The sequence below is a fragment of the Gymnodraco acuticeps genome, unplaced genomic scaffold, assembly GCF_902827175.1.
Source record: "Gymnodraco acuticeps unplaced genomic scaffold, fGymAcu1.1, whole genome shotgun sequence".
NCBI lineage: Eukaryota > Metazoa > Chordata > Actinopteri > Perciformes > Bathydraconidae > Gymnodraco > Gymnodraco acuticeps.
In genome coordinates this window covers 63648-91645 of record NW_022991588.1, presented here as the reverse complement: position 1 = coordinate 91645, position 27998 = coordinate 63648, and the positions used below count along the sequence as shown (strand labels likewise).

General features: G+C 42.5%; 1 protein-coding gene across 1 annotated transcript; it reads right to left on the bottom strand.

The window, feature by feature from the left end:
• Nucleotides 1–2696: 2696 nt before the first annotated feature.
• LOC117533874 (mediator of RNA polymerase II transcription subunit 13-like) lies at nucleotides 2697–27910 on the bottom strand. The gene is made up of 30 exons (XM_034197875.1): nucleotides 27046–27910; nucleotides 26018–26252; nucleotides 24772–24940; nucleotides 22294–22439; nucleotides 21979–22176; nucleotides 21606–21800; nucleotides 21343–21499; nucleotides 21147–21254; nucleotides 20356–21066; nucleotides 20044–20260; nucleotides 19434–19461; nucleotides 19200–19321; nucleotides 18972–19062; nucleotides 18681–18877; nucleotides 18389–18588; nucleotides 16887–17776; nucleotides 16597–16764; nucleotides 16265–16488; nucleotides 15945–16140; nucleotides 15481–15850; nucleotides 7904–8120; nucleotides 6875–7066; nucleotides 6516–6739; nucleotides 6252–6394; nucleotides 5992–6150; nucleotides 5719–5901; nucleotides 5454–5599; nucleotides 4740–4904; nucleotides 3707–3807; nucleotides 2697–3613 (listed from the first exon to the last, which is right to left on the bottom strand). Exons 1-30 carry the CDS (start codon nucleotides 27109–27111, stop codon nucleotides 3481–3483), a joined length of 6351 nt encoding a protein of 2116 aa, XP_034053766.1. The 5' UTR covers nucleotides 27112–27910; the 3' UTR covers nucleotides 2697–3480.
• Nucleotides 27911–27998: the final 88 nt, after the last annotated feature.

The window sequence follows — 27998 nt, the reverse complement described above, 5'->3', positions numbered from 1 at the left end:
TTGTGTTGTGTTCGAAAGCTGTTACGTTCATGGTGTTCGCGGGTCAATTTTGACCCATGATTTATTTCAGTCCAAAACACACACAAAAAATGACTATCATCCAATATTGTTTTAACTACATCATAAAAAACGTATTATGCATTTATAACCGTACAATCCTGTTGTAATTGTATTGTATGGCCCCAAAACACATTACACCACATATTGTGACCCGAATACCAAATTATACACTTATTTTTTTAGAGACCTTCAGACTTGGCTAAAATTGTCAAAATCAGTTTTGTAGTGTTTATATAGCTGTTGTGGAGGATATCATGAAGCCTTGTTCCGATAAAAAAAAACTAGAGCGTAGTTATTATATATCATTTTAACTTGAAACGGGTCACGGGAGACCCGAACACAACATAAGGGTTAAAGCAGTTGTTACATTTAGAAAGAAACATAGCCTACCTTCTACACAAAAGAATACATCATTTAATAAAACATAGCTGGCTGTCTGACTGTTTGATGATACAAACTCAATGGCAGACTCTGTAATGTGTTTCTTACCTCTTGAGTCACAGTAAAAGACGTCCTGATGTTTGAGGGTTATAGTCCAGTTAACAACATCCAGCCCCTTCAGCTTCTCTATCAACCAACAAAGTTAGAAGACATCAAACATTTAATTTCAGCTACTAACAGGACAATGAACCCTGCGTGTCCTCTCTCAGCAGACCCAGAACACTGACATCAGTTCAGGAACACCTGTTGCTGTGAGCCAGTGTCAGCTGTCTGCTGCCCTTTAGTCAATTAGTCAGTGTTACTTACCAACACTAGGAAATACCATTAACTACCCCTAATGGCTTAAACCAATCCCATTAGCTCCCTAAACCCTTCGGATTTAGTTTAGAGGAATACAGTTTATGTGACAAGAGGAGGGTTTTTAAAAATAAGGTTAAATGATATAATAAATATATGTTTTTTTGTATATGTAAGGTTTATTTGCAAACCTATACAAATGTAAGGTATATTATCATTTATTTAAAAAGAATATAACTTGAATCACTCAGGAGTTCACCACAATGATAATAAATACATCATCTTAAAGGAAGGATGAATAGATTTATTGCCCACAACTCCACATGTTCCTGTTCCACATGGATAACACACAGACATATGCAGATCATATTCGTAAAAATACTAACATTTGAGGGTATAGATCAAATGGTGTTGTCTTTGTTCCAGTAATTCCATTACCATTGTAATGTTTTACTACTGAAATTAGTTAAACCTATCAACTCCAAATAAGGCTTCACCGTTAGTGTTTCCTGATTGAATTATTCGAAACAGATCATTGAATTGAATTCTTCAATGTGCTATGTGTCTCAAGCTCGTCCTGAATTCGCCCCAGAGAAACTGGGCTACCCTTCAATTGGATCCCATTAAGAAAAACCTAAGACGGTGATTGGATGAGGCTTTGGGATGACATGTTCTCCTTGATTAGCTAATTCCATTCTCACTAACCATTCAAATCTTGTTTAGCATGGGCAGGGTACTTAGCTCATCCTATGTTGAGGAACAACACTCACAGGCCACGGAACCATTAACCTTTATGACCCCAATACACTGGTGTGCCAAAACTATTGGACAACTTAGAGCTCAATAGTGTATTCTCATCTTGTTCACACACTGCTCTTAAAATGTTGTTCTAGCTACTTTGTTTTTCTTAAAGTCAGCAAAAGTAGACGTATCATTATTGGCTTTGCATAAATATAATGATGACTTTGTACCTTAAGCACTTCCACATAAAGTGATTTTGAAACCAAATGAAGGGTTTGCCAATATATCTGAATGGTGGTGCATTAATACTATTGTCCAATGAGTTTAGCCATCTTAAAAATCTATGTATTGTGGAGGTTTCTATATTGGGTTATATAATCAAAACCAAAGTAAATAATTTCAATATAATTTAGTATAATCCACAATGTAGAATGCATTTGATTTCACATAGCTCTATACTTATATACTAAATGGTTTGGTAAACTGACATTAAAGAGTTTAAAGGTCTGTTATATTTAACTACAATAGGGGTCACTGTTTAGCAGAGGGAAAACAAGCTGTCTTCTCTCAGCAGCTGTGAGCAGGAGGCCCTGACTGAATTTGACATTACTGTAAGCTTTAGTTTCGTTTTGACTGTAAAATCTGAAGCAAGACTAGACATGTTCAGCTTCCCTCCCCTGAAGATAATGACACTGCCCCACATATATTTGTATGTGGGTGTGTTTTTGCTTCTGTTAGCAGCAACTGAGAGGAAAAAGCCCTTTTTTTACTAGGGAATTCCACCAGTGAATTATTGATTATATATTAGAAATGTACACCAGAGGAAAATAATTGTTAGATTGTCACAATGTAACGAGGAGGTAAAAACCCTGGTAAAATATGGATAATTTATTTAAATAAAACCATTCCACCCATTTGGATTAGGACAATAACTCTCCTGCTTTAAGGTAAGATTTCACAACTACCACACACACTTAGGTCGATTAGTAGGTTTGATTAAGTCAGAGATAACTTACCGACCTCAACAGTATATCAAAGTGTCTTGCTTAGTTTACTAGGTAGAACTTGAGTGCATTACTATCCAACTAGAGAACTCTTTTAAGGGTGGAGAAATGTTTATCAACCAGAATCTGACCAAAAAACAAGTAAACAAGAAGTTTAAGGTAGACGCACTTTATTCCTAAAACAGAAGCTGCACCATCAGTAGCGGCACACAATTATATGTACACATATACACACACAATTACCTAAATCTGTTATATAAAATATATAATCTGACAATGTACCTTTTAATTCCTCTTCAGAGCTCATTGAGTTACTGTGCGAGAGACTCTGGAGCCAAAGCGGACAGAGAGGTAAGTCTCATCCACTCATTGGGTGGGACACAAATGCCCAGGCCAGCTTTTACTTCATTTTTACAGCATGGCAATAAAAAGGTCTGTACCCTTTGAAAAAATAATATTCTAAAAGCAATCTACAGCAAATTCACTTGAACAGGTTTTTCCGTGTTGTAATTGAGAAAATTACACTTTTTAAACCAATTCCTTTACAGTGAGATGTACACCCCCTCTAGGATTTGTAATATATAAAAGATATTAAGCATTAAAAAATCCACATTTAAAAACTTACAATAAATAATATATGCAGGCATTTCATTAAGATAAAATTTCATAGATTGCAATCTACAGTCATAAAAAGACAATTTATTCTCGTTTATGAAACGTCCCTTGATCTTCCAAAATGCTAAAATGGATTCTTGGCATCTGATTGATTGATTGGAAACTTGTAGACAGTCAGTCAGTGTTGTGTGAGAAACACCGGGGGAGGAGGAGGGATGCTTCCTCCCCACTCGCCCTGATGGAGTGTAAGGTCCATTGAGTGTCCGGGATCATTCAAAGCAGGAAATCCAATCAAATCTCAGCACTTTGATCCCGATAGAGTTCAGAGCATGTTCATGATAAAGTTGTACATCTGTGTGAGCACCACGAAGTGAACGGGCAGACAGGAGCGTCGGTCCTGGGTCGCAGGGTCGCACGTCAGCCAGGAGAGGGCGTTGTACTGCTCTAGAACAAATCTATGATGTAGGAGGCAGAAACAGCTGTGTTAGTTCATGTGTCACATTGTTCCTTTTATTTTAACATGCCGCCATTAAACTGGAGCAGCTTACCTGAGCACATCAGAGGTGTGGTTGGAGTCGAGGGGGTGGGAGTGCTTACTGTGCAGGAGCTCGTCTGATTGGACAGAAGACACGTGCAGGTGCAGAGAGGCCTGGGAAAATGAAGGATAGAGATGCAAATTACAGAGGACGCCCCCACATTAGGACGTGTACACACCGGCCTTTTACTCCTGGTTAGTGAACTGAATTTTGGTATTAAAATATGAAATAAACACTTCATTACAAGATCATTGTTCGCCTCTTACAGCTCTTTCCACAAACAATTCCTGTAAAATAGTCTGCAATGTAGGATGCTGGAGGATATGAGATATGAGAAGATAGGACCATGCTCTAAACACAATGTACAGAAGAGGAACATAACTTGTAAGGTAACACAACAAGTTTGTAAGTGGACACTATGGACCCTTGTGCTAGATAAGTATAATTTTCATAAATTAAAACCTCAACTAACCAAATTAGCATTCTAAACAAATTGTCACCCACGCTGCAGGCATCAGTTCTCTTTCTGCTACTATAGCGCAGAAGGTTTGCCCTTTGGGAATTGGGTTTTATATTATAAATAAAGTTGTAAAGGGCACTGTGGGATGGTTGGTTGTTTCTTTCAAGTTGCTTTATAAACCGTACCCACTAACTCCAGTCTGCAGCAAATCACAGCTGATTACCGCCCCCTGCTGACATAACAAAGGCATTACATAACTGGGAAGCCAGTTCTCTGTTTGGTCCTTAAAGTTAAAATAATATTTTCCTTTACACTGGTCACATGGCTTAATCCAATGGATAGATAGTTCATCATAGCAACAGAGAATTTGCTTTTCTGACAGACACTCCAGATTTAAATTATGTAATGAAGCGTTTCATAGTCCCTGGTTGGGCCAAAATACCAGCAATTATCTTGTCCCAACTTGTTAAGAGAAATATGTTTTGTTAAGGACACATTTGTCTCAAGTGAAGTGTACTCGGCACTGACATGTTATCTAACTTAGTTGTAGCCCTAACATTTGACAAAAGTACAGTGTAACTGTACCTTGAGGAAGAGAGGGCACTGGTTCTGGGCTTGAGGGCAGGCAGACCAGAACCAGTCAGGCAGTGGTCCAGTTTTGGCTGTGGAGACAAAGTAGCCCAGCGCCATGGGCTGCTGCAGGATGTTCAGAGCCTCCTCATGGGACTCCATACGGTCAGCACTCTGGCCCTGCGAGGGAACATTGTTGAAATGAATTAACAGAGAAAGAGTTGATTTATACAGCACAATTGTTTCTTTCCAGCTACTGCCTCCATTTACTGTATATATTTAAATGATGTTAATGGTACCACGTATCAATGGACCAGCTAACAAATCTTGAAACTTTGTGACTCAGTGTGAGGTTAAGATATAGTGAGCTCAAGGCAGTAATAGTTTTCAGTTTTCCTTTATCTGAGGGCAGTTGCGTCATTTATCAAACGCAAGCACACATTTGAGCGTGTCATTATCTACATGTGTGATATCCTATCTCTTTCAAGCTTCAGTCTTCATCTATTGGCAACATTTGATACATTTTTGTGTCAGTCTGCTCCACCTGAAGCTCACTGGCTGGAATAAATATGTTTAAGTTGCTTCATCTCACTAGATGATCGAAGAATAAAGACAACATGACATTTTAACGTGAATTTGAGTCTCTTCATCTTGCAGGGATGCAGGTAATTGTCTGTAATAGACTTTAAATGGACTTCTGTTTCATTGGAGTATAAATGATTGACATACCTTTGTTCCGTCTCCCCCCTGGTGGTAGTGGGAGCCGGGGGAGTGAACAGGGGAGGTTGTGGGGGAGTTGGGCAAGATGTTGATGAGGTCTGGATCCACCATGTCGTTGTCGAACAGGTCGAAGAGGCCCATGCCGTCAGATCCATCTGTGGAGAGAAACATGCAGAGGGTTAGGGTTCTGTCTGTCGCATTCATGGTTCAATAACTCTTGATAATGAACAAAAAGATGATGAATGGGCACTTTTCAGTCAGATGCAGAACGTACCGGGGTTTATGGGGTTAAAGTTGATGTCGATGGGCTCTGCCGTGTTAGTGTTGACCTGCACCATGGCTGAGGTGGGGAACACCAGGATGTGTGTGCACGATGTGTCCTGAGGAGTGTTCAGCTGCGATGTCTGCATGTTGAGCGTGGTGCTGCGACCGAACACTGAACCTGTCGACACAGAATCTGCAGACACGAGACAGACAATCAGAGTCAGAGCGAAAAACTCCCCTCCTTTTACAAAGTCTAAACCACCGTGTTACTATTCCCTTTTACCTGGCATGATGACAAAGGATCCCTGGGGCTCCATTGCAACTAGACAGACGCTAAGGATGCTGGGAGTGTCAGCAGCAGAGATGCCACACAACTTGCACGTCTCCTTGAGGCGTTTACTGAGAGACTGCAAGTTCCTCCTGCTCAGCAGAATACTCCAGTCTGGATCAGGGAGGAGAGAGGAGCTGCTTAGTGGGTGTTCATGTGAGTAAATAAGCTACATGTTCTGCAAACACTGCAGGTGTGTGTGTGTGTGTGTGTACCTCTCAGCTCCCCGTGGCCCATTCTACCAAGCCGTCCGATGACCACCCTCCATGGCAGCGATGTCACCTGCACCAGGCCGAGACACCACTCCCACAGTTTCTGCAAACCCACCCGCCTGACTGAGCCCTTTTTCCTGCGCGCCCTGAGAGAGACACAACACATGTTTTGTTTTTTTAAAATACAGACACAATCTTACAGTAATTAAGACAGCAATGAACTGTGGGACAAATGCATGTTCTTTTTCTGTTTATGAGTGCACATACCTATTGGGTACATCGATGCTAATAATGCAGGTTTCCAGCAGTTCTCCGTGCTGGTCGGTGCAGGAAGCCAGCAGCCAGCGCTGGTCGTGGGAAAGGCAGTAGCCGACAAACAGGACGTTGTACTTCTGGGAAGCCTCGCCAAACGTCTCCCCGAGCTCAGTCTGCTTGTCTTTTATAGGAGCCAAAATGAAGGGCGGCGTGTACAGGCGCAGACATTCGGGCCTCTGCACAGGAGAAACACGTGATGGTTTAAAAGATTAGAAACAGACTTTAACACAAGACAGAAACTGTTCTGGCTGACTCCCTTAACCAGAAGCCACACAGGTTTCATATAAGCAGCCTATATAGGGGGCGCTTACCTCTGGATCCCTCAGTGCCATGTCGATGGCAAGGCCGGGGCCAAAGCCCGTCAGAGCCTTGAAGTTGGTAGAGTTGGGCAGAGGCCGCCGACACTGAGTGAACACAGAGAAGGCCAGCGACTTGAGGTGTTGGCTGTAGAGGTGGCGCTCCCCGCTGCGCACCGGCTGCAGCAGGTACTGGCAGGGAACAATCTGACGGGGAACAAATAGCAGTGACACTTTAGTCTTTCTGTAGGTAAACATCAATGGGTTCATCTGCCTACTTCTTAAGTTTACTTTCCCCTCCATATTTTAGGGGCCCCTATAGAAACTTTGAATATAAAAAAATAAATGTCTGTACAGCCCTATACAGCCTTTTCCACATAGAGTACAAGCGATAACAATTTGAATCATATTTCATTAATGACTTAATCATCCTTTACATAAAGAACATAACCAATAGAAGCACATGTACCACCATATTGGGAATGTTAGAATGTGCTTACTGGCTTATCAACAATTAGTGAAAATGTAAATGGAGTTACGAAATAGTATGCATGTGTGCATCTTTTGACAATTATGGAGAAATTAAGGAAAATATTTAAAGCTGTATTTTTTTTCTTTTACTTAATATTAAAAAAGGTGAAATACAGTGCCAAACTAAAAGTAGAAGGATATTAAAACTGCTCTTCATTACCACTGCTTTAGACTAATGCCTAACCATTAGCAAATTCACACTTCTCGTCTTTCAAAATCCCCCCTGGCAGTTCATGCAGTCTTGTGTCACTACATTGCAGGTGTGGCAGTTAGCGCCTCAATTAGTGTCTGCTAATGAGTCCCCTTCTCAGCTCCCTCTGTGCCTGCCCGTAACCTGCTCTGTTGTGACTAATCCGTCAAAAGAGGAGAAGATCATCTAAAACTAAGGAAGACATCCATCACAGCACATGAGCTGTGTGATCTGTACATGTCAGTCTAGTAATAATGTGATAAACTTCCCATCAGTAAAAACACAGTGTATTAAGAAACGTGGACTGTAATGTTGGTCTGTACCTGCACTGAGACAGCGTTTCTGATGCGAGCAGGCAGGAACTGGAGCATCTCCATGTAGCAGCGCAGCAGTCCCAGGGTGTAGGCGCTGGAGTGGACGTCTCGGTCGGCGTCTTCGTAGCTGAAGGGGTCGACGATATACACCACTATGGCAGGCGGGTAAGACAAAGCGTGGGACTCTCCGTCTGTTGGCTTGCCCACTTTGTCTCTATCCATTGTGCTGTTGATAAAAACACACAAAATCAATTACATGACATTTAATTTAGCTGGCACTTTTATCTAAAGTGACTTACAAATAGTGCAATAAACCATAAAAACAACATAGAAACCAGGCATGAAGAAACAACCAGGGATTCCCACACCATAGACTTTATGTGGGCGGGCCGCACAGGTATATTAACGTCCGCTAAAGTATATAGCGCGACCCATTTAGGTTTCATCTTTTTTTATCTGTCCGCGAGCACGACGCCATCTGCGATCGATTAACCACCCCTCCTGTACCTGTTCGCTCTGTTATCGCGTGAAGGGTCTGCTTTATGTGCTCCGCAGTAACTCCGCTGCAAGGCTCCGGCGAACAGTTCATGAGCTTGCTCCGCTAGCAACCCAGCCCCCCCCAGTGCAAAAATACCTTGTTGATGCCAGAGGAGAATGGCCGGACTGGTTCAAGATGATAGAAAGGCACCAGTGACTCAAATAACCACTAGTTACAACTAGGGATGCTCCGATCGCCAATTTCGGGGCCGATCGCTGGAATCAGTATCAGCCGATACCGATAGCCGATCCGATCGAGTGGGCGGGGCCTAAATGGAAGATTTAAACATCACTTTAAATCTTCCATTTAAAGTGATGTTTAAAACTCAGTTAATGGGGCTCATTCACTGGAGCTTCCACAAACAACAATCAACTTAATTATTACGTTCAAATGATGTACATTATTCAAGTTTACATTCACTTTGGATAATAACACTGGAGAAATGAGCGGAAGCGCTCTCTTTTCCTCTCTCCTGACAGCCTGTCAGTATCTCATGCAGCTAACTGATCCAGTAATGAGTGACCCGACAGTGAAGAATAAATATATTTATAATAACTAGTTTAGCTTGTTCCAGAGGTAGATAAAATAGCTAAGTGTGTTAGGTCTAACTCTTACGGTACGTCCACACAGCAGCTTTTCAAAAATCTTGAAAATCTTGGAGCTGGGCGTGTCTGAAAGCTTGGGGATTTTTTGCGAGCAACGCGACCAATAACCAATCACATGAATCTCCCGCCCCCGACATACAAAGCAAAAAACCCCGGGGATTTTATGGGAGCAATATATATATATATATAAACTCCCCAAACAGGCGAAAACTTACCAGTTTCACCCACTGTCTCTGCCATCTCCCTCCATGCCTGGTTCCTCCGGTTTGTATCCCGTTAATAGTTCTGGTCGTAAAGAACCGGGTGATTTGCTACCGTAATTTCTCGTTTGGAATATGAGGAAATGAACTGCGGTCTGGTTCTCCCTGTGTGTGTGTTTCGCTGCGCTTACCGGTCCGGCGGGCGGAGCTGCAGGATTTCTGCTTCACACACGTTGCATACCGCTATTTTACTGTCTTTTTCGGACACCTTAAAATAATGCCAGACCGGTGAAGCCATTTTGGCGAGCTTGTTTTGCCGCACACAGAGAAAAGTGTCATGTATTTTACGTCATGCGATCGGCTCTCGCGATCAGCATGTTTAGAGAGCACCGATCGATCGGTAGAGAGTGAGTATCGGCCGATCTCGATCGGAGCATCCCTAGTTACAACCAATGTATGCAGAAGACCTTCTCTGAACGCACAACACGTGGAACCTTAAAGGGGACCTATCATGCAAAATGCACTTTTGTACGTCTTTTATACATGAATATGTGTCCCTGTGTGTCAGGGAACTCACCAAGTGTCAGAAAACACAACCCTCTCTCTTTTCCTCCATACCCAAATCTCTAAAAACGGGGCTGCAACGGATACAGACTGATACAGATTTGAAATTGTTCTGACGTCAGAAACGGGGTGCTCCGCCTATATGGACAACTCTCCATCTATCAGGGGAATGAGAGGTTGCGTGGCATGGTAACAGCACGGTAACATGACGCTCGTGCCTCGCCCCCCTCCTTTGCAGGGGGGCGTGGTCAGCTGCAGCTCATTTGCCACAGAATCAGCCCTTGTGAAGACAGGGCTGGAATAGAGCAAATAGAGCGAAATGAGGCATGGCTAAAATGCATGATCTGTTTGGTATGTAAAAAAAAAAACTTCACAGACATGTTTTATATAGGTATGGCCCTACAATATATGTTCAGGGTTCTTACACCTTTTCCAAAGTCAAATTCAAGCACTTTTCAAGCATTTTCAAGGTGCATTTTCCAGCAGCTTACAGCTGTTGTAAATTACATATTAATATACACATACTCAAAATGATTATTTCCCTACCTCACATTAAATCAGATGTTCTTTATGCTATAAACAACCAAATGTGTGTTTCGTGATAGCATTCTACACGAGGATAAAAAAAATTAAAGAAAAGAAAACAAAGTTTAATATTTCAAAATGAGTGACCCATCTGTACGTAGACTGGGCCTCCCATATAACCTGGCTGAGCCAATATAAAACCATCAGCCAAATAACTTTTCAATACATTATTGATTAGTATTTTTGAGGTACTTTTAGGTTGGAAGTGAACATAAGTCAGAGGTACATGGTGTACTTTTCCTCCACTACATGTATTTATTACCTTTAGTTACTTCACAGATCTGGATGAATGATGTGAAATATAACCAAGTGTTAAATCAGACTTTAGTTCCACCTGGAGTAAATCCACCAGCTACCCTGCAGTATACAAAGTCATTCAAACTAGCTGCACCTTTACCAGCTTTGAGAACACTTTCATGATCAATCATTATAAAACATATCATATATATTATTCTGAAATGGACCAATCTGCACAACGACTACTTTTACTGTCGCTACTTTAACTATATTTTGATGAGAATACTTTTCTACTTTCACTTGAGGAACATTTTGAATGCAGGACTTTTACTGCAACAGAGTATTCCTACACTCTGGTACAATATCTGAGTTCTTATAATTTCACTACAAGATCTGAGTACTTGTACTTTTACTCAAGTACAAGATCTGAGTACTTATTCCACCTCTGGTAGCGTATTAGTCTGAATTGTAGCCACAAAATCACGCAGAGCTGCATAGAAATAGACTCACAATGGTAACAAGTGGAAAATAATATTTACAAATGTGTACAATGATTTGTAGGTAATTTTGACATCAAGACACCTGACTTATACATCTTCAAAGGAAGACTGTGTTCATTCTACAATTACATGGGATTAAAGTAAAATGTAGTTTTACTTGTATAATACTTCAATTTTATATAAAAGAGTTTGTTTTCATCTGTTTACAAATAAACAAAGTCTTGGCTTTCAGAATATTAAACTTGTTTCGGCAAATTCAGATGATAAATACAACTTTGAAGCTTCAGCATAATTACAAGCAGAGAACGGAGTAATGTAACATCACAGCAAGCATAACAACAGCCGGTGTTTCTTGTGAGTGTTTCCCCGGTACACAAACACACACACACACTCACGAGCTTCCCCCAGACCAGTAATACAAATGAAAATGTGTCTTCGGGTCAATGTGACTGATTTCGAGAGAGCAAGTCACATTTAGTTTAGGTACGAAACATACTACCAGTAGAAATACATTGCTTTCAAAATCGCTCTGTGTCGAATCAATAGATTATATGTCGTGACTATAACACGAAATGCCGTGAGTGCTTCATCCTCTGAACACCACAGGATGGCGACTGTAACGCACATAACATAGGTACGCTCCTCTGAAATGATTGTCCCCTGCAATTATTATTATCCCTCAATCGAGTTCGCTATTCAGCTCGCTAACGTTAGCTTAAACAAACGTAACATGCAACGTTAGCCTAATCTAAAATGCTCTACTACAGCGTACCTTTGATGTGGCTCGTCAGCGCAGACTTATTTCTGCAAACTTTGCAGGAGGCTACTCGTGGGCTTGACCCTCGTCTTAGCCATGGCTTGTATTTGTCTTCTGCTAGCCAACACTCGTTGAAACTGCAACCTCCTGGCACACAGTCATCTATCACTCTCATCAGAATGCCCAGGTCAGAGTAACACAAACACTTGCAGGTCGCGCGCATAGCGCGGGAAGGCCGCAGCGGAGCTGTTTTATGTAGAAGCGAAGCAATTATTTTCTTTTAATCTAAAAAGCGAACTATTCAGTCAGACAGCAATTTATTGTAAAAGTAAAGCATTTACATTTTCAAGCACTTTATCTCAATTTCAAGCACCATTCCCAAAATTCAAGCACTTTCCCAACCTTGAAAACACCACGTCAAATTTCAAGCATTTTCAAGGATTTCAAGCACCCGTACGAACTCTGTATGTTTCAAATATAGCATGATAGGTCCACTTTAAGCAGATGGGCTACAGCAGCAGAAGACCACATGTGGTGTGGGGGATATTTTCTTGGCCCCTTAGGTAGGCTGTTATGTTTAGACAATGCTCAATTGTTACTGAGTATTGTTGCTGACCATGTCCATCCCTTTATGACCACAGTGTACCAATCTTCTGATGGCTAATTCCAGCAGGATATAACACGACATTTCACAAAGCTCAAATCATCTCCAACTGGTTTCTTCAACATGACAATGAGTTTGCTGTACTCAAATGGCCTCCAGTCACAAGATGTGCATCCTATAGAGCAGGGGTTTTCCCCAAGGGCCCCCCCAAATGACTCCTGTTGGAAGTTGCGCCCCCCCCCCCCGTGTGTGTGTGTGTGTGTGTGTACACAACAACAGCGGTAATTAAAGTTTAAAAGTCTCAAAAATGCTATAACTACTGTCACAAAAGCGTAATTAAGGAGCACTATTGGACTCAGGATTAATTCATTTGGATTCCCGCTGTATGAAGAAATTAAAGGACGGCGCAAGTGGAAACAATTCACAAAGGGATTAAACTGTTTAAAACACATGCTCAAAGTAAACCAGATTTTGCCGATGTGTTTATGTGGATTCAAAAGTCGTAAATAATCTACAAAATGGAGGAGACCGATCTGATCAGAGAAACTGTGACAAATAATCCAACTGAAACCGGCATGGACAATGACTATGTTTTAAAAATGCGCTTATCCAGACAAGCCTGGTTTGGACACTTTACGGGCAGAAGGAACATTTCTATTAAAGAAAGAATTATACATTTCTGTCTTTTTATGCCTTTAATACTAACCTGAATTTTTATTAAAATGAATTAATCAATTATTGTGTATATGTTATTGTAATGTAGAGACAAGGCTTTTAGTGACAATCATGTATTGCTTTACAATTATATGTAAAAATAAAAAATGTAAAAAAAATAAAAATAAAGTCTAAAGATGATATTTGGCCTCAAATCATCTGAGGCCTGGCGCCCCCCCTGCGATCTTTGGCGCCCCCCAGGTTGGGAACCACTACTATAGAGCACCTTTGGGATGTGGTGGAATGAGAGATTTGCATCATGGATGTGCAGCCGACAAATCTGCAGCAACTGCTTGATGCCATCATATGGACAATATGGACCAAAATCTCGGAGGAATCTCTGAAGGCAAGGGGGTCGAACCCAGTACTAGCAAGGCGCACCTAATAAAGTGGCCGGTAAGTGTATTTAAATAAGCTATGATTTATGTCACATTTTCTTCCAATGACACTTGAATACCTAGTCCATGTTGTACATTGCAGAGGATGTAGCGATCAGTACAAATGTGCTGTGTATAAAAACCACCTGATGCAGATCCCAAACGTTTGAGTAGCCAGTTAAATGAAACAAAATAAAAAATGTTTAAATTGTAAAGTAACTTTAGAAATGTATTCAACCAGAAGGTGTTAATAAAAGCAAGGCAGGTACAATAACCAAATTAAACATGGACAGAGTTTAGAATAATATATAAGTGATAAAAAAGTTGTTTAAAAAGACAATTTGGTGTGTGATTGAACTATTAAAATATTAAGTGAAGCAAAGAGAACATAAACAATAACAAGAGCACCCAGATAAATGGAAACAACTAGATAAATGGAAACAACCAGAATTTGGCATTATAAGACATCTTTTCCAAATTGTCCTTAGTTTTGATGAAGGTCATCGATTGCATCCTTGTCTGCTAACTGATTCAATGCACAGCCAGGGGCCACTGACAGCTTTGTGAAATAATCTGTCTATAACATGAAATCCTGTATTTATATACATGACCCTCTCTCAAACTGGCACATACTAAAGTGTATACTACAATGTCTGTTACATCTTAAATGAATACAAACTGAAACGGGCCATTTCAAGAAATTACATTATAATTAGGGATGCAATTATCGGTCCGATATTAGGAATTATGACGTCATCCCCATAAACCCGATAACAGTATTAATAGCCCCGATAATATACAATATATTTTTTGGGTAAAAAAAAAGAAAAAAATACTGCGGTGTGGGTGGATTGGGATGAGGGGCGCTTGTTTTTCACTCGGCTCCTCCCGTTTTGCCAGTACTGTGGTATTAGTGGTTTAGGAAGAGGGGAGTTCTTCACAAATCCAGCGCTCCCTAACTCATGCCTGGCTGTGACGTAAATGGTGTGCGGCCGTGAAGCCAGGACAGTAAACAAACATGTCGTCGGTGGTATGGGCGTTGGAGCTATGTGCAACTCAAGGCATATGATCGAACCGGAGCTGCCTGGACGCTGCAATCATGTTGCGCACTATCCGTGCTGAGTGTGCTGACTTTTCGTACAATGTCCCACTGTCTGGCTTCCTGCATAAAGTCAAGTGCTCGGCGCAGTTGTGGCGAAATGTCGCTCCTCTGTTTTCATTTAAACAGCTCCGTATATCCGTTAGCGCAGCTAGCTAGCACCAGATGCTAACAACAACAATGCACGTAAGGTCTCTCTCTCGCTCGCTCGGGCCACACATACACACACCCTCCCGGTCCTCCAGATGGCCAGTCGGTGCCTGCCGGTGAGCGTGGAAGTGTGGTCTGCCACAAGCGGGCGACAGGAGCGGGGCTGTCAGCATCAGCTTGTAGATGGTATTTTAAACTCGATGCGCTCTGAAACTACGGGGCGGCCGAGGAAAAAAAAATACACATGCGTTAATCGCGTTAAAATAATTTGTGGCGTACATTTTTTTAAATGATCCGTTATCGGTCTTGAGAAGCAGGAAGTTATCAGTATCGGTTTCAAAAAACCAATATCGTGCATCCCTAATTATAATTATATATGCAACATTGCATCCGTGTACAACTTCCTCACAACGTAAAGCAATAAAGAATCTCACAAGAATCATCAGGTATGCACCCCAAATCACTGGCACCCCTCAGACCTTTCTAGTTATACAGTAAAACAATAAACTAAACGTCATACTTCCTACCAGCTACTGTCACCAGGAAGCAGCTTCAGAGTAGCCAAAAATAACTTCCAAAAAACTTAAAAGCCATTGGTCACAACAAAAATGTATCTCTGTCTAGATGCTAAATTGGCCCTCATTGTAGTAACATACCTCTCTGGCGCCTCCACGGGCACTTGAGGCTGGTTGGCTGAGGGTCCGTTTTCTGCCAGCCCCCCCGCCCCCTGTTGGTTTGACTGCGGTCCGTTCTGAGACGAGCTGCCCTGCAGGCCTGACGTCCCAAACGGCGTGTAAGAGCTTGGCTTGGCTGAGGGCATCCCCCCGATTGTTTGTGGGCCTGAGGAGGCAGAGGGAGGGGTGCTGTTGACCGGGGCAGAGCTGATGCTGGCGCTGGTAGTGTTGGTGCTCTGGGGTCCTGAGGTGGTGCTTGAAGAGCTGGGGGTCTGGGACAAGGGAGAGGCCACAACAGGGCTGCGCTGAGACAATAGGGAGCTATCCAAAGACTGCTCTGACAGGTATGGAGCTGAAAGGTAAACACAAAATGATTAGCTGTCAGTTCTGCAAACCATGCTACCTTTTCAACTTTGGGATTTAAGATGAATGAGTAAAGATGTTACCTAGATCATAGCGGCACACTTGAGCAAAGAGTTTGAGCCGATTAAAGGCTTCATTGTTTCCGTCTCTGGCAGCCATCTTAAGGAACCAGTCACTAAGGGGCTGCTCCGTCATGCTCCTGCCTTCTGTGGCGCCGACCTTCAATACGCCCTCTGGGTGACTCTTACAGATGGGCCTGTGTTGCCCAAGCTGGCATGCCTGTCGACAAAAAGGGAGTGAATGAGCAAAATGTAACTGTATGAATCACTTCACAAGAACATGTAACTGTTTTTGTGGGCATGTCCGTACAAGAATGATGAGTTTCATCCCGTCAGGTGCGTACCTCATACATAGCACTCAGATCTTTGAAGAAAGTCTTTGCGCCGCGGAGTAGAGCCTCATTCTCTGGGCAGATGACAACATATCCCACGTCTCTCTGGGAACCAAAAGGATCCAGAAGAAGCTTCTCCCAGTATGGCAAGCCAAAAGGAGACAGCACCACAAAATCATACTCATAACCGACCAAGAAAGTGGGGATGGGCAGAGGCTCAGGAGACTCATCGGTACCTGTAACAAAAAGACATCAAATGTTATTTCAACAAATACAATATTCCATATCAGATCTCTATTTTTGTTAAGAGATTACAGTGTTTAGGTAAAAACATTTCCACATACCATATGATCCCCTCCCAGCCATCTTGTGGAACTGTTGCCAAGTGAGCGGTCCCTGAACGCCCCAGGAGCGCACACTCCTCTTTTTCTGAATGGTGTCCTGCAGCACAGGCTGCAGGGACAACAACACCCGCAGGACGTCCTGAGAGAATAGCTTGCTCATGTCTGCTGCTGCAAAAAGAACAAAGACAAAAAATGTTTTAACTTTATCATGTTTTTGGTTAGGAATACAAAATAAAACAGGGGAAAATAAGCTTGTCGTTAGAAGAAATGGACACAAAAAGAATACATACATTTGCATTTTGGCCAGTGATGAAGACAGGTGCTCTTCACTAGTGCTTCATCTACTTTTCCTCCTGACATATTGTCCATGAACTGCCTGCCGTGCTCCAGTGCCATGTAGCAGTCATTATAACAGTCTCTCTCTTCCACCCTCAGAAATGAACTGGGTGCTGAGCTCTGCTTGGTGTATTCTACGCCTGCCATGGGGGCAAAAGGGTTGGTGCACTGGTCCTGCAGCAGCAGGATTAGCTCATCCGGAGGCTTCTCTGTCAGGCTGCCAGCTTTGTGAGCCGTGGAAGCTCGCAGCTCTTCGAAACACCGCTCAGTGTCCCGACTGGCGTCCGAGCCGCGCACCACCACGTCCAGCTCGTCCTCCAGAAACAGCCCGGCCGACTGGCCAAAGCGCCGATTTGTGACAGCACTGAAGCCACAAGTGCAGGGGTACTGGGCTTCGCCGTTGTCCTTGAGGTACACCCCTACATCTGCTCCTCTGATGTTCATGTTGCAGACACACACGCAGCAACTGTCAAAGTTACAGTCCTTGAAGAGGTTCATGACTGACTCGGACAGAATGAGGGTGACGTAGAGACTGTGAGCCTCGGGGATGGAAGGTACGGTGGCCGGCTCAACAGAGCTGACAGGTCGACAGGTGGAGGCAGTAGAGGCGGGGGAGTAAAGGTCAGAGTTGTCGTATTTAAGGGAGCCCTGGACACTCGACGGGCCGCGGGGAGTGCGTGGAGTGCGTGGGGTGCGAGGCGTAGGCACAGAGAAGCGCGGCGTGGCTGGGGAGGGCAGGATGCCGGTGCCGCTGTTGCTCGGGGGGGCACTGCTGGACATGAAGGGGGTGTGGGTCTGGGGGGTGTAGGTCTGACTGTAGTCGGGCTCCACACTGGGGACGTTACTGGTACCGAGACAAGCAGAAAACTAAAGTTAGTTTTGTGGTTACAACATGTTTTTTGTTTATACAATAAAAAGTTGTTTCTAGATTTTATTATTATTTTTTAAAAACACATTCTAAAATCTCCATCAGTATTATGCATAATGGTCCGTAACCATAACATAACATGACATCCACAGACATTCTTCCAAATAGTTTTAAATATTTTCAAAATCACAAACAAATCTACTTTGCAAAAAACAAACAATATTAAAATGAATTTCATTCATAACATCTGGCTATTAAAATAGTTTTTGGATAAATTCAAGTCAAAACTACTTTTTTTTTTAAGCTCGACAATGAACTAAAATGTTAGTTTTTTTACAATTTATTTATTAGACATACTTTAAATTTGCATTTGGCTCAAATACATTTTCCATACCATTATATGATTAAGCCACAAGTTTAAATTATTAGTGACTGTTAAAGGATATATGAATACATTCTGGTTCAAAGTATAAGTAATGAACATAAAGAATATCTGCCATAGACTATAAAGTGGTGCCCGATACAAGTTTTGTAACGGGGCTCATCCCAAACAGCCCCCTTCCTCACTTTTTCTGAAACAGCACTGACCTGTCTTTGGTGAGGAGATTGACATTCGTCACTGGGGGTATCAATTCCATTTTGCCCATGGTCCAACTGGGCGTGTACACACAGTCTTCTGGCAGTTTGATAGGCAACAGACACTGGCTTGGTAGCATCTTCAATGGTGCGTACATGGAACAGCCGATTAACAACTGACACGTCTCTGGCTTGTATACAAAGGAGAAGTCCTGAAAGAAAAAAGGTAAAAAAGGGTGAGATTCACTGATGTAGGTAGACGTTCCACTCATTTCGTACTTGGCAGGTGTGCTTCGTGTCATACCTTTATTTCCGATGGCTTTGGGCTGCAATATCCCTCCTCCACCTCCATCTTGAAGTGGTTGTTGAGCTGGCTGCCGTCCAACAGGGTGAGGCCCGCCCCTCCTTCCAGGCTGTCCTTGCCCCCGGAGTTCATGGGAGAGTAACCCTGCTGCTCCAGGGAGGGCGGGGTGGGAAACATCTGGTGCAGGTCTGCTGAGCCTGGGGAAATAATACGTTATTACTTCTTCTATACGTGTAAAAAAAAAAAAAAGGTTACAATGCTCAATGATGAATTGAAACAAAGTCTCCTTACTTATGCAAGATAGAGGATCCAACGTGGCTCCTTTACTGTCTTTACAGCCAAACTTGTCCTCCGAACCAACTCCAGCTCTTTTGGAGCCAGGCTGTGCAGACAGGGAAAAACAAAACTCTTTGAATGGGCTTAAAAGTCCCTAATAAACAAACGGTCTCAAGCAAATACAAAAACTGAAGATTAAGAAAATATCGTAAATTTCAACTGAAATTGTTGTGCTGCCCTTACCACTAGCTCATCTTCATCTGAATTGAAGATTTTATCCAGGTCGCTGTATGACACGGCCAAGTCGTTCTCGTGGATAAGGCTGGTGGAGGCGGTAGGTTTACTGCCCGATGCACCCTGACCATCTGCACCGCAAAACAAATTGGAAAGGAGACCTTGAATAACCAGACTCCAAACATTACATTTAATAAAATGTCAAACCTATGGGCCAAACGAACAAAGAAAGGGGATTCTCACCGTCTGCTGATCCATTGTCCTCGTCCCCCTGGATTAAAGAAATACAAAAGGTCAGTTTTTGTAATATTGTAGGAAGACTATGACATATTGTACAGTAGATAATCAGGGAAACCACCGCCATTGTTATTTGCATACAGGATCATTGCATAACACAGTTCGCTTACAGATATACTCTGCATCTATACAAATAAAGGAATACTGACAGAGCTGGGATAGTTTGGAAATACTTTCAACACTGGTGAATAAATACAAATAAAACTGATGGGGCTTTTTAAAAACACCTTTAATAACTTCCTGTTCCAGTTACCAAAAGAAGTCAAATGCTTCTAATAGGTTAAGAGCTTTCTTAGAACAAACAACTATATAATAACTGAAGATACACTTTCTGAAACTGGCAGACTGATAACAGTAATTCTGTGATAAACAACACTAAAGTCTGACAGGCATTTGATGGCAATTTTTTGTAGCTGACAATTGTTGATACTCAGTGATACAAACTTAAAAACACTAACACACACAAAAAGGTACCAGGCCGTATTTTGGGGGGTAACCGAAGCAGGATACATAGGATACAAGGCAGTCGCTTCATCCAGCCTATCTGTGAACCCACCTTGTTTTTCTTGTTGCCATCCCTTTCTGAGCCAGACTTGTCCTTCTTCTCTGTAAAGCTGAACTCCTCGTCTCCCTCTACAAAGGCGTAAGGGTCTGAATCGTCACCGTGTTCTCTGTCACCTGATGCGGAGGCATAATGGCTGTTTCTCCGCTGGGCGTAGGCCCTGACCAGCTCCTGGGACACCTTCAGGGTATGCATGGACCCCGACATCAACCTGAGAGGAAATAAATTGTGCTGAGTTGCTAAGACTGATACAGGCATGTGGTTTAAATTGAACATGCAGCTGAGGCGGAGTATTTCAGCACTTACTCTGTGACGGAGATTACGTTTTCTGTTCCTCCACCTCCCCCAGAATCATCTCGTATTTTATCCACAGGTAACAGGGGCGTCAGGAAGTTTGCTGCCTTCTTTCTGGGCAGGTTGAAATACTTCCAGGGGTTGTGGGTAGAGTCTTCATTGGGGTTAATGGCTGAACCCACAAAGACAGTGGGTTCCAATGTTTCATTGTAGGATTGGGGGAAAGGCATAGGCATAGGCATGTTCTCCAGCCGAGGGTCCTCCTCCGAGCCCTTCTGAGGAAGCAGACAGGGCTCCACCGATGGCGGATAGAACGTTTGATGAATGGGCGTGGAAGAGTTCTTCATGCCGCCGGGAGTCATGTCACCTTCTGCGTGATCGCAGGGGTGTGGGCTAAGGGGAGGGGGAGGCGGGGATCCGTTGAGGTCTGCAGGGTGTGTGTGCAGCGTAGGGGCTTTGGAGGACACGGTGTCCACGTGGTGCAGACTGGGATACGAGCCGTCGTCCTGTGATCTCAAACAAAGCCTCTGGTTCTGCGGCTCCATGGTCTGCTCCTCGCTCACAGAGTTGCGGTGGTGAAAAGGCGTCTGCGGCCTCTTCTGCTGCTTATCCCCCTTTTCCAGCTTCTCGCCCAGCTTGTGCTTGAGGGCCGGCTGGGCCGGTTGGCCGGATGAAGGCGGGTGTCCTGAGGTGCTGCTGGATCGCTGTTTCTGACTCTTATGTCTGTATAAAGAGAAAGACAATGGGTATAAGACACATTCCTTTGATTATTAAAAGATGTCACTTTTTTCAATTCAACATACCGTAAGCAATTGCAATGAGGCCTGTGAGTACACTCCACAAAATCCCAAAGACCAGTTTTGTCCGACTCCTCCTCACAGGTCCCATTGGTTAAAGTGGTAAACTTCCTCCTATTGAAAAAGGGCAGATTGATATTTATCAGTCACCATGGAGGCAATACTTTGAATACTTTTGAGGAAGAAATGGCACTGCACATACTTGTTCCCTGTACGGTTTATGTTATATTCCTGCCACACAGACTCCACCATCTGGCTGGCCAGCCTGCGAGGGATTTTACCCCCATGAAGAGTGTTGTTAGAGCTGTAGCCATCCGACGCAGAGGACAACTTCAGCCACCTCTGAGCAGGCTGGTAATCTATGAGGGAAGAAAGATGTAAAAACAATACTGTTATTATGCTGAATCTCTCAGAACAAAAAGACCAATGAAGGTGTTCTAGTCCATATTCAGCCTTAAGTCTCACCAGTCTGAGCCTCCTCTGGTGATGTTGGAGGAGTCAGAGTGACAGAGGACATGGCAGGGTCTCTGTGAGCAGCGTGGCCCTGCTGAGCACCACACAGGCTTCCTGAGGTGTTCACTGAGCCCTGCAGGACCACAGCAGGAAGGTCCGACAGGGGGAGAAGCACCAGGCAGGAAGGGTACACCATCCTAACTCCCGCTGCAACCAAAGAAACAACCATTTACTTAAAAAAAAAATTCTGACCGCATTCGGAAATTATTTGTTTACATTTGTTGCAACATTGCGATTGATTCCACAGCCGGTTAATTGACAAGTTTAGACAAAGTTCAGCACAACAACCACCAAGACATTTTTTAAAACATTTTTAATGTCTTACCGACGAGGACCTCCACAGCCGCCAGAGAGTCATCCTCCCAGTCTGTATCCTCCATCTTATCTTCCTGGACGTCCTTGGGATTTGGGCTGATGGGATAGAACTGCCTCCACTCCTCTATGAGCTTCTGAGTGGGGTGGTCTGACATCTTGAAAGCCTGACCGGTGAGGGTCCCATTCAAGCCGTATGGGCTAAGGATGACTGCAGGGCAGAGGAGTCACAATACGTATGTAAGTTCAGTAATAAACCCCAACAAAAATGTATTAAAAAAAAGCGAAAACCACTTTTTAACTCTGTGCACAGCTGGGGATTTTCTACCTTGCAAAGGGCTGTTGTTCTGCTGTGCGAGGCTGAGATGCTCCTCATTCAGCCGCTGAAGAGGCTGATGTTGAGCGATCTCCACACTCGTGCACACGTTGCTGTCGCCGTGCACGAAAAATGTGAATGCACAAGACAGGTGCTCGCTGCAGGGTGGGTCAAAGATAAAAAGGGGTTTTTGTAATTAGATATTCATCCTCAAGCATAACAACATAATTAGGTAGGAAAAATAAACACGTGACTAACGTTTCAGATTGCAGTTAGCACATAGATGCTAATATAAACCCCTGAAGGCTATTGAGGTTATCAATGTACTTTCCATCAATCATTGGGAATGAATGATGCAAGGGGGAACACTTAATTAAAATGGTTGAGATGAGGTGAAACCACGAAAACAGTCCTTGCATTATTGACTTGACATTTCATATCATGCTTACAGGTGTCAACTGTTGCTTCTACAGATATTAGATGGGAAACATATAGGCCTGCTAATAAGATTGTGCACATAGCACACTCTGCTTTAACCCAGCTAACGTTAATGAAACCTTCTTGCAATGCACATGAAAAAATACAAGTCAAAAAATAATCATGGGAGATTATTATAGTCCTGAGATGTTAAAACAATATTAACATGTATTTTCAAACTACTACTACTGGTGGGTCAGGCGGCTAAATGCACTAAAATAGTTGTTGACATGGTTGCTGTAAAACCACTGTGCACACTCAGCATTTTCCAAAGACTGCCCTGTTCACCAGCCAGAGAGGGCCGGCGACAGCGAGGCTGCCAGACTCCTCTGTTAGAGGTGCTGCGCTGCCGTCTCAACGCACACTTGTAGAAGTATGTTTGTAGAAAAACAAGTTAAACAACAGTGAGCCCCTGTTCTAAACCAACACCTCTGTTATATATCCACTAAAACTGTCATACAGTAGATACAAAGCTGCCAGAGGGAACTGAGCCAAAGAGTTGTGCATCAAACACAAGTCAGCCTGGATCAACACAGCCAAAAAGCAGAGGCTCAAATTAGCTTGTCAGGGAACTCCACTCAGGGAACCCTACTCTGAACCAGCTACTTATGTGCTGCTGCTGGTTCACCTCAGGCATGTATTTCAACAACAACACAGACATGCTTTACTGTGCAGTGGGGAAAGTGAAGGTGTGGGCATTCAAATGTAATAGAACTTAAGCTGCCAGCTGGATGACTATTACTTCGATGAAAAACTAGGTGGATGTGTCACGCTGATAATGTAATAAGAAAATAGTTATAACCCTGTCATACACAACCACATTGTTACATCTGTACAATTATAGGAATCTAAATGTTCTGTGTATTGCAGGCGACATGTATGTACTTGCAAATGCTTCATTAACACGAGTTACAACTGACCTCAGAGTACAACAACATAGAGAAGCCAAATCAGAACAGCAGATAAGCAGTCAGTTTAGTGACGTGGATACACTACTTAAGGAAAGCCTTGTGTGTATTTGTTCAAGCTATCTTTCTTATAGTACAATGATGTCTCATTACCTTAAAAGTGCTATCTAATTATAACAACATAGTTGGAACAATACAGCTGCAAAAACCACATCAAAGCTGATTCCCAAAAGGGGATTTTGACAATTAAAGGCTGTCATAGGGCAGGAACTGTTATGGAAGCATCGCAAGACATCTCCTCCAATGGGGCTTCCCAGATTGCTTTGCAGCACACATTTGCTTAACATTCATAGGCATCCGTCTTTAATATTTTCATGAACACGCATAGTATTTTGCATGCAGGCTTCAAACCCTTTTCCCAACAAATGTATCACGCTGCAGTTAGTCCACCTCTTTATAAGCACAACCCCCACATGATGCAAATCTTAAACCAGTCTCCGATACCAAAAGCTGACTAATGTTCAGTCATTCAGCACAAATCATGAAATCTTGCTCTACTGCCATATTTCTCCTCAGCGATTGTGTTGCTTGTGTGTTATAAACAAACTACCTTGACATGCAAGTATGACAGTTATGATTTAGGTAGACAAGACCATTTCCAAATGGGTAAGTGGCACGTTTTCAACTTCTGAATAGGTATTCCGACTTTTTTGACTAAAAATAATATCAACATGTTCATATTAAAACATTCCCAGCTAATTGGGCAACACAATGCCCCTTCTTTTTTAGTGGAAAATGATTATGTGAAACATCTGTTGGTAATGTTGAGATTCATTAATAGCGGCATTTACAATGACAAAAGTAAAACCTGTCATGATTAGTAAATCAGTGAGTAAGGACAGTATTTCTGTTCAAACTAGAAAACCACAGCAATCGATAAGATTCCAGCTTCACCCTGATGTTGAACCAATACAACAGGTAGAGTAGAGATTCAAACAAAACAGCTATAACCTGCTACCCGACAATCGGTTAGTGTCTGCTTTAATTAGACAATCTATGGCATGTCGTATAACTTTGTTGACTGCTACTTGGAAACAGGACATACCTTTTATTAATGGTCTTCTCCTCCTTTTGGTATGGCTTGACAAACCACTTGCCGATGCGTACAAAGCCACGGTTCATGAGACACCGCTCCAACAGGTTGTGGATGGCTTTGAAAAGAAGCGTTCTACACTCGTAGGACAGGCCACTCTCCCACTCACCATCCTCTTCACCTGAAACATTGCAGATACAAGAAATTAGTTAATTGAAAGAAAAATATATCACTTCTTCCTGATAAAAAAAACTGTCTCATGATTACTGTAAACTGTGATCAAATAAAGGGGTTGACCCGTATAAGGGGACTTTGTAATGTTTGTAAACAACTAATTGCATAATACCTGAAGTGACCTGTTGAGAATATGAAAACACTTGATTTCAACATTCATCTTATTGATAATTATACAATAACATGATCCAAAATAGAATTAGTAAGCCACTTCGGTGATACCATTGATGACTTATGTGAAACGAAACAATAAACAATTACACTACAAACAGCATTATTGTGAAAAGTTCAAAAATGTATCTGCAAGCAGATATGTGTTTGAATCCTGCTGTAGTCACTTGTGCTTTTTTAAAAGCCATATAACTCGAAGTTAAACCTGCGGAATGACTTTGCATTTATCTAAGATTTGTGAAAAGGTGGCTCTCTCTTGTCTCTGTGTTGTTTTCAACTAGCACTTGACCCTCCTTGAGACAGGAGACAGAGAATCTGGTCAGTGGAGCAGCCGTTAAAAAAAGGGAATTGTTTGAGAGATATATTATTAAAGAAAGATGCAAAGAACCCTTGGTCCAAAATCAAGACTGAGTCAGGTGGCTGATGAACAAACCTTGTTTACATGATACTGTACATCCGTGGCTGAGAGCCAATGGATTCTCACAACTTATTATTATCAGACCTCAGATCTTTAAAACTGCATTTTAATTAATTGCCGCAGTTCAGAATTGTTATCATCGTCATCGAACCCTTAACATGTTTAAACATGAACAGAGCTTTTAACATGGACAAATGTTGCCTGCAGCTCTAGACTGTATCTTTTAATAATTTCAACCACTACACTCTGTATTATTATTTTTTAAATAACATAATGAGGCCAATTCTAGAGCACTTAACAAACTGCTTGGATTCTATGAGAACATGCATATAATTTGGGGAAGATGTGTTGATACTGTTGCTATTTACACTGAAGAATTACATGTATTATAGTGTAACCAATTCTGATAGACACGGAGGTGTTGCATGTACTTACTTGAGAGCTCATTATGGATAAGCTCGGCAAAACTGGGGTCATCCCCCCACCAGAAAAGCCAGAGCTCCCTGCGACCCGGGGTGTGGTGCCTTCTCCACACACTCAACACATCTGCAGACAGGCATCGGCTGAAACTACACAATATAGGGTCTTCCTCGGTCACAGGGAAAAGGATGGGCGATGAGGTGGGTCCTTGCCATACAAATCGCCGCCATTTTATTCCAGTCAAATCAGCCTAGAAAAAAAGAGAATAACATTGTCAGAATGAAGCACAACATAGCTGCACAGCAGGAGGTCAATCATCTGTTGTTGGCTTTATGACTCTGTAAGTGTGTATGTGTGTTTCTTCCCATAAACACACACAGTGTTTCTTCCCATAAACACACACAGTGATGTGAAGCTGAAGACAGCTGTCATTCAGAAAATCACTTTGAATGAAAAAAAAAAGTTGAAAACTGTGACTTGCTGACATCTTGGAAAGTTTTGCAATACTTTGTACATCTGAGACCACAATCATGCCTAAAAACATAACTGTCATGAGGTAATATACTCAACTGTTATTAACAACAAGTGACGCACCACTGCATGTCAATATCATATCTGATTAGTTTGTCTAATTTATTAACAGTAACTATGTGATTTTACCTCCAATATGAATATTGTTTAATACAACATTGTCACTGTAATTAATGAAATGTAAAATGTTTTGAAATGTTAACATAATTCGCCAGTTGGCTTGACCTGTTACCATCATAACGTTAATGCTAGTTGGGTATGTCTGTAACCAATGCAGTGTAAACATGCAACTATGCCATTTTCAGGGAAAAGTCTTCAGTGTACTTGCTCTGCAGTGTGTGCTGTCTCTATTATGAAAGTTATCTAGATCATGATGTGTATTTTGCAGGCCCGATGCCTTAAAGCCAGTCTGCAACTGACGTTACAAAGCTTGTTGCCTGATTAGCCAAAATGGCTTTCTGGCCTCTCAGTATCATAGCTAACGCTAGCTAGCGCATATAGCAGAGACTTACCAGGCAGAAGAGATTGGAGTGGCAGTCCTCCAAACTGGCCCCGTTTGGTACAAAGCACGAACTCATCCTTTCACTGCGTGGTTGTAACGTAAAGGTCCATTGTCTCAATCACCGTCTGGGGCAATAGCCGATGTAGGTAACTTGCTGTGGAAGCGGTGTTCCGTTGTAATTATACCGTTTAAGCGCTGACCAACTTGCTAGCTACAGCTAGCTGCCGCTAGTCAACCAGACAACTTCTAACCGGCGCTAGCCACCACTAGCCCGGTAGCTAAGCTAACGTTAGACAGGCACCCAGCGTCAACTGTAAGCTTCTAGCTATTCGGTTCATCAATCCTATTTGAAATGTATTGTCTGATCTGGTTAGCCGCAATCTTGCTACTACATTACCTTATTGAATAGTCAACGTAAACATGACCTGAACAGACAAACGATAAATCAAATACCAGAAAAGTTAGATGCGCAATAAAAAATACGAGCTCGAAAACTAAAAAACTTCACCCCAAAAGCTTAGTTCCTGGTGTGCTAATGCTAACGCTAGCTAGCTGATCTGAAACAATTTCAAAGCAAAGGAACTCTCCCCTCCCCCTGATCTCTCCTAGCCTGCTAGCACAAAAGCTAACATACCAGAGCTCCAACGCTAGCTTGCTAGCTAAATAAAACAATTAGCTACACCGCCCTCCTTTTCGCTAAAACCATCACAGGGCTCCGTCATAGTAAAACTACTCTTAAAACAAACGAAATGCTAAATTGGCGATACTACTCATCGGCTACTTTTCTCTGCCTGATCCATGGGTCCTGCAGATTTCCATTATTTCAGTTCATGGATTGAATTCTTTAATGGCGGCCAGGAGGACAACTCTGCCTCTCAACTCCTATTGGCCAATTTGTGGTAATGGGGGCGTCATCCGTCTTCAAGTAGCTCCATGACTTCACAGTTTACAAGATGAGAGCTC

What these genes read in the sequence shown, in the direction of transcription:
- LOC117533874 (XM_034197875.1), bottom strand. Translation starts at nt 27,111, where the DNA reads ATGAGTTCGTGCTTTGTACCAAACGGGGCCAGTTTGGAGGACTGCCAC. An exon ending in AACGTAATCTCCGTCACAGA is followed by an intron (nt 20,261 to 20,355) that starts GTAAGTGCTGAA and finishes ATTTCCTCTCAG; the next exon opens with GTTGATGTCGGGGTCCATGC. An exon ending in AGGGGGGAGACGGAACAAAG is followed by an intron (nt 4,905 to 5,453) that starts GTATGTCAATCA and finishes GTTCCCTCGCAG; the next exon opens with GGCCAGAGTGCTGACCGTAT.